At 34.1% G+C, this 6,575-nt stretch overlaps 1 protein-coding gene across 2 annotated transcripts; it reads left to right on the top strand.

Annotated features, from left to right (window-relative positions):
• The first annotated feature begins 1,826 nt into the window (after positions 1-1,826).
• Positions 1,827-5,113, top strand: si:dkey-10c21.1. 2 transcript variants are annotated; one of them, XM_073912327.1, is made up of 5 exons: positions 1,827-2,160; positions 2,670-2,726; positions 2,809-2,935; positions 3,081-3,137; positions 3,265-5,113. In XM_073912327.1, exons 1-4 carry the CDS (start codon positions 1,878-1,880, stop codon positions 3,091-3,093), a joined length of 480 nt encoding a protein of 159 aa, XP_073768428.1. In that variant the 5' UTR covers positions 1,827-1,877; the 3' UTR covers positions 3,094-3,137; positions 3,265-5,113. The 2 variants fall into 2 exon arrangements, with proteins under 2 accessions (XP_073768428.1, XP_001341146.1); XM_001341110.7 differs by having other exon boundaries at positions 2,809-2,919.
• The last annotated feature ends 1,462 nt before the right edge of the window (positions 5,114-6,575 follow it).

The raw sequence follows: 6,575 nt of genomic DNA on the forward strand, positions 1-6,575 counted from the left end.
CTTGTTTTAACGTCTCATCCGAAAGACTGAGCAGTATAGCATCCCCGTCACTATACTGGGGCAATAGGACCCACACAGACCGCAGGTTGGGTGCCCCCTGCTGGCCTCACTTACACCACTTTCGACAGCAACCTAGCTTTCCCATGTGGTCTCCCATCCAGGTTCTGACCAGGCGCAGCCCTGCTTAGCTTCAGTGGGTGACCATGTGAGAGTTGCAGAGAGCTAGCTGCCAGCTAAAGTTTATTCAAATCACCTATACCGCATGTGTTTAGACTGTGGGGGAAAATGCAGCACCTAGAAGAAATTAATGCCAACACTGGGAGAACATGCAAACTCCACACAGAAATGCCAACTGACCCTGCTGTGACCCAGCGACCTTCTTGATGTGAGGCGACAGTGCTGTGCAGGGGCGGACTGGGACTAAAAATCAGCCCTGGCATTGTAGCCACACCAGCCCACATTACCACACCGACACAGCACCACCCAAGGACACACACATTCACTACTTATATTGGTGTACAGATGGTAAAATTATATAAGCAGTACCTATTTAAGAGATATTTAAACATTTAATGTATGTGACTGAAACAAAAACAACCCATTCATATATGCAATCATCTCATTCATTTTCTTTTCGGCTTAGTCCCTTTATTAATCTGGGTATCGCCAACTTATCCTGCATATGTTTTATACAGGGGATGTCCTCAAAGCTGCAACCCATTAATGGGTTACCCAATTCCCTATTGGCCTACCGAATTCACCTATAGCATGTGACTTGTGAAGGAAACCAGAAGGAAACTCACGCGAACATGCAAACTCCACACAGAAACACCAACTGACCCAGATGAGGCTCAAACCAGCGACTTTCTTGCTGTGAGGCGACAGCACTACCTACTGTGCCACTGCACTGCCCCATTTCGAGACTAGTTCAGTTAATTTTATGTATTTGGCAATGTCTGACTTGACTGCCTTTCTCTTTTTATGGTCCATCTCTGTCAATTAGCTTGTGTTGCACTTACTGTTTGTTTGACATTCTTGCCAAATTTTGATTATGTCTGCGTAACCTCAGATTGGGTCGGCCCATCTCGAAACCAGCCGGTTATTGCTGATTGACCAATGCTTAACATGTACTATTATTCTTACTATTATCACCATCATCATCATATTATTCACATCTCGCACGAGATAAAAGCTGCCTACATTTAAAAAACAATACATATGAAAAAATAAAAAAATTAAAAAATAGCTGACCGGCCCACATTTAAAAAATGGTCCGGCCCTTCTGGCATTTGCCAGAATTGCCAGATGGCCAGTCCACCCCTGGTGCTGTGTCGTTCTTTTTGGACGAATAATTCCTTTAAAATAATTAAGGAGATCATGAATAAAAGCATAACTATAAACGTAAAAAGTAAACTTTGTTACAAATGCTTATTCATGTCTTTAGGTAAATGTCAACTTGTCATTTTTAGACAACAGGTATCTAATTGCTTTAGCGGTGCATTTTATAGGTGGAACACTTTTAAATAAGATGAAAAATACAAACGGCTGCACAAGCATCATACACACACTTACATTCATAATCTCACCGTTATAAATACACCCTGATTATTTATTTACCATATAAACAAGACAAGTCAAAACCCAGATTTATAATCTCTCTCTGTAAGAAAAAGTGCACGCTTTATAAACGGGGTTCTGGTTTTAAAAGTTACCCAACTGTCGGTGAGAAAAGAAAGGATATTCATGGTCTGACCACTTCCTTTATTTGACATAATCGCCTCCCAGCGGTAGACTACTACTAAATGCATTCGTACTAAATGCACGAAGCGAAAGCGAAACCGGAAGCTTTTTCTTTTGCGTGCAAGCTGTTGTAGAAAATGGAGAACATCGTGACCAACAAACCTAATCTCATCAAATGGCTTAGTTTGGATGCGACTCATTTATTGCAGCATGTTCAGTCAAAAGGGATAATAAAAACTGAGGAGTACAACGATCTGATGTCCCTGAGTTCTTCTAGGATAATAGTTATCCACCTTTTGGATTTACTCATTGGAAAGGGTGAAAGTACGTGTCGGTCATTTCTGGAGTTACTAAAAGAAGATGATGTAAATGAAAGTTTTCCTAAGCTGAGAGAGTGGATCATAACAGTGGACACTTCGGGTAAGTTGCAAATGCGTGCACACTATAATAGTGTGGGCTACTTCGTTAATTACAGTTCATAAAATGCATGTGGCTTATTTTAGCTGGTGTGTATGCACAGAAAATGAAAAAATGTTTTCTTAAAGATCACATGGGAAACCTTAGATGTTAGGCAGTTTTTGAATGGATGAATACGCCCAATTGATGTAGGCTACATGTTCACAATTGTCACCATGGAAAAGCAGATTCAAGTTCAAGTTCAACACGTGGAATAAGCTACGTTTACATCAAACATGAATTAAATGGTGTCTACAAGCCTTACTGTTAAAATGTATAGTAATCTTTGGAAACTATAGGCCTTAAACCTATAAGCCATAAAAATACAATTATTTTGGCTTAATAAAAAATAAGATTTAGGTTATACATTTGTCAATGGCTACAGCTGAAATCCAACTTCAAATATTTTATGTTAACTGCTGAATAATGCATTAAGCTAAATTAAATACTGTATATGTTCTTGTCTTTTCCAGTGACTGCAGACATGAATGGAAGTCCAAGTCTCAAGGCATCAGGCACCCAAATAACATGTTTGTGGGATTTATTTATATTTATTGAGGACATTATGGGATTAGAAATGAACACAATTTGACAAATATTTTATGTAAACAGGCAACATCTCTGCATCCAAGGGCAGTCATGTATATGCACCTACCATAGCAGGTTCAAGTACAGGGCCCGTTGTAATTAATACAACAACGACTACACGTGGCGGATCAGACTGTAAGTGTAATTACAAGTAAGTTAGAAGTGCTATACATAAATTGACTGAAGCTATGAAACATTTTTTTATATTGAATAAAATCGCATGAAACTATTACTACTACTGCTGCTACTACTACTAATAGTGTCAAAATAAACGTGTTTTTCTTCTAAATTTTCAGACCAGAAAGATGAAAGAGACTGGGGAGGAGGAGAAACTGGTGACAGATCAATACAAGGTTAATTATTTATGACATATTTAAAAATATACACATATATAACATTTTTAATTTATAATTGTATAGATAAATCAAAATATATATATCTTTTGTATTATATTAATTATATATACATATTTTTTTCCAGATTGTCAGAAATTTCTAAAAGCAAACATCAGTGCATTGGTTCAAAATGTGCAGATGATTGATCCAATTCTTGATGATCTTAACCTGCACAAAGAATCCACTGCAAATGTGAGAGCGAAGACAACCAATCAAGATAAGATGAGGAAGCTGCTTGATTGTGTGAATTGCGAAAGCATCGCTAAGAAGCTGGTCAAGGCTTTGCTCAAGCATGAAAAAGATCTAATGATGGAAATCATGCAAGGGGTGCCCGCTCGTTAACTACACGGAAATGTAATTCATCTTTTTTTCAAGCATTGCAAAATTGAAAAAGTTACGCAGATGGAATAACTGGTAGAGTACTGTAGCTGTTTGCTGAAGAATTGGGTACAATTTTATTTATATATTTTAAATTGGTCTTTGCAGGTCCACAATGTACCTCACCATTGGAAACAGTCTTTTATCATTCCAGTAGCAAACCATGACCTCACTTGTAATGAAAGTTTGTGAAAAAAAAAATAGTAAAAGAGGTATTATTCAGGGTGTCCGCAGGGTCTTACAAAGTCTTAAAATGTCTTAAATTTCTATATATGTACAATAGGGCATGTGTTTCCTTTTACAAATATTATTGAGAAAAATCCATATTCTATTCTTAAACATAAAATCACTTAGTAACACATATATTTTAATCTCATATAGAAATAATTCATAACTAAAATCATCATAATTAATCATTGTTGTTATTATTATTATTATTATTATTATTAATATTAAGTTGGATATTGTTTCTTTATTTTTTGGAAAAGTCTACTTTTAAAATTTGACACATTAAAACCACTGCAGAAATGTTCTAACCAATAGGCCCATGTCATATACAGTAGGTAAGAGACACTAAATAAATAACCTACTAAAAATAAAATCCACTAATGCATATTTATATATAACCACTGCGAGTTATATATGTTTAGGAGACGTAATGAAAATTCCGCTTTTAAATATTAGATCACCTAATTTGCAGCAAATGAAAAAAAAGTTCATAGGTCTACTCTAATGTCAAGAGCAAATTTTTAACCTTGCTCTGATGGCTTCGTTTTATATGATTTGCGTAGAATCGATTTGAACCTGATTTGTTGGTTTGGTTTTTTAAAGTAAAACAGAAGAACTCACTGTGTAAGGTTTTAAATAGCAGTTGCAAAAAAAGTATTGGTGTAAAAGTATCAGGGCTATCCAATTTGTATGAAACACAGGTGTTAAAGAAAGCTCATCAGATTACATCTAACATAACCAATCCTCTGTTTGATTCATTTCAAACCTTTCCCGTAGGATCTCGGTAGAGGGTCCCTTTGGCAAGGACCAAGAGATTAAAAATTTATCATGTTCCTTGTGCAATTGATTTGCTAATTTTTAATGGGAAGAGGTAGCCACTGTTTTTACTAATGGTAATACAGCATGATCTTTTTCTTGTGTGTGGTATGGTATATATAATGTAAATTTATTATGCTGCAGAAGAAATAGTCCAGAAAAGAGAGCATAAAGTTTACAGTAAAGTTTAAAGTAACAGAAAATTAAATATAGTTGGACCAAAGAATTGTGTAACTCAGTTTAGCATAAAATATGGAAACAGTGGTGTTATGTACAGTCTATTAAGGGAACATAGCAATAACACATTTTTTAAGTAATCAAAAACTCTATCTTTATTTACAGTATGTTTTTTTTATTATTGAGAACTGTTTTTCATTGTTTGTTTCTTTATGGTCTTATTAAATTGCTCAATAAGTAAATTTCCATCCATCTGACCATATGAATTTGATAAAGAGTTATAATTGTAATGAAATAAATTTTGTTAAAAAAATAAAAAAATAAAAATAACTTGAGTTTTAAGTTTTTAAAATCTTTGTTGTTGATGTTCACACATTTATATACTGTACACTATCAAACACAAATGTTCACAAATATTCAGGTAAGGAAGATGGGTTAAGACAGCTCTCTGTAGACTAGTATACATGTTATATATATATATATATATATATATATATATATATATATATATTAGCATATTTAGACCTATTGATTGCCAAAGTATCTTCTAGTATTTACAATAGGGAAATTTGCTATATAGGTTGACAACTAACATCTGAAAACCTCCATAGATTTTCTGCTCAAAAGGATTTGAATTTATGCTGTCAACCATTGTGCTGTATAACTATATATATATATATATATATATATATATATATATATATATATATATATATATATATATATAGGTATTATAAGGTTAGTCTGTACCAAAGCCACAACTGGAAAAATCTAACATAAAACTTAAGATCACAGTCCAAAAATGATTACATCCGAATTAATAGGTTGGGGGAAATATTAAATAAAATTGTAATAAACAGGAAATATTAAGAGAAACAATTTTTTTGTGTGTGTGAAAATCTTGTATTTTATATAGGCATATAGTTTTTGTTGTTGCAATAACTCATTTTAATTAAATTGCTTTATCTATCTATTCCTTAAAATGTTCGGTGACCAAACTCTTATTTTAATAGATAGAACTTTATATATAATATATAACTTTTTTTGTTGAAATGCACCAAAAACTATTGGCTATATTTACACAGAAATCGTATAAAATATTAATTTTCTAAAGGAAGTGTACTGATTTATGCTAAGCACTAGACTATGGACTATATCAATAGTACTTTAAAATCGGCATACTTTTATTCTACGAATCTCGCAGCCACATTTCTGTTCCATAATCATGATGTGACATTTGCACGGTTTCAACTGGAAGCGCAGAAACATCGTTCAGCCACTAGGTGGAGATGGTGATTAAGCACAAGGAAGAACGAGCCTAATCCTAGACTGAGAACCTATTTGTGTTCAGCATGCCACAGGTAAAGATTAAAATTAAGTATTGAAAGCTTTTGAAAGTAATATTTATTTATGTGGAGACGCTACAGTCTAATTTACAGTCGTAGCATCAATTATGCTCAAGTTGTGGAGGTACTATTTGTGTTGCTTTGTGGTTTGTATCTAAACATTTTGAAAGCATTGTTGTATTCCCCTCGATTATTAATCGTGGGACATACACACAGTTCCTTGTCATTTATCAATTAGATGTACTGAAAGTAACATTTAATCTGAGTCAAAGACTTTGGCTATATGTTGCATCAGCATCCACGATTATGTTGAGAGCTTTAAGTGTTTCATCTGTGTGATGTGGTTATTGGTATTCTTGGTAGAGCAGAATTTAAAGGGATAGTTCAGCAAAAACTAATAATTATGTCATCATTTTTTCACCCTTTGCTACTTGTTTCAAACCCTTCTTCT

Source organism: Danio rerio, chromosome 9, assembly GCF_049306965.1.
Source record: "Danio rerio strain Tuebingen ecotype United States chromosome 9, GRCz12tu, whole genome shotgun sequence".
NCBI lineage: Eukaryota > Metazoa > Chordata > Actinopteri > Cypriniformes > Danionidae > Danio > Danio rerio.

Coding starts and splice junctions, on each gene's coding strand:
- si:dkey-10c21.1 (XM_001341110.7), top strand. CDS start 1,878: ATGGAGAACATCGTGACCAACAAACCTAATCTCATCAAATGGCTTAGT. Junction 2,161..2,669: donor CATAACAGTGGACACTTCGG/GTAAGTTGCAAA, acceptor TGTCTTTTCCAG/TGACTGCAGACATGAATGGA. Junction 2,727..2,808: donor ATCAGGCACCCAAATAACAT/GTTTGTGGGATT, acceptor TTATGTAAACAG/GCAACATCTCTGCATCCAAG.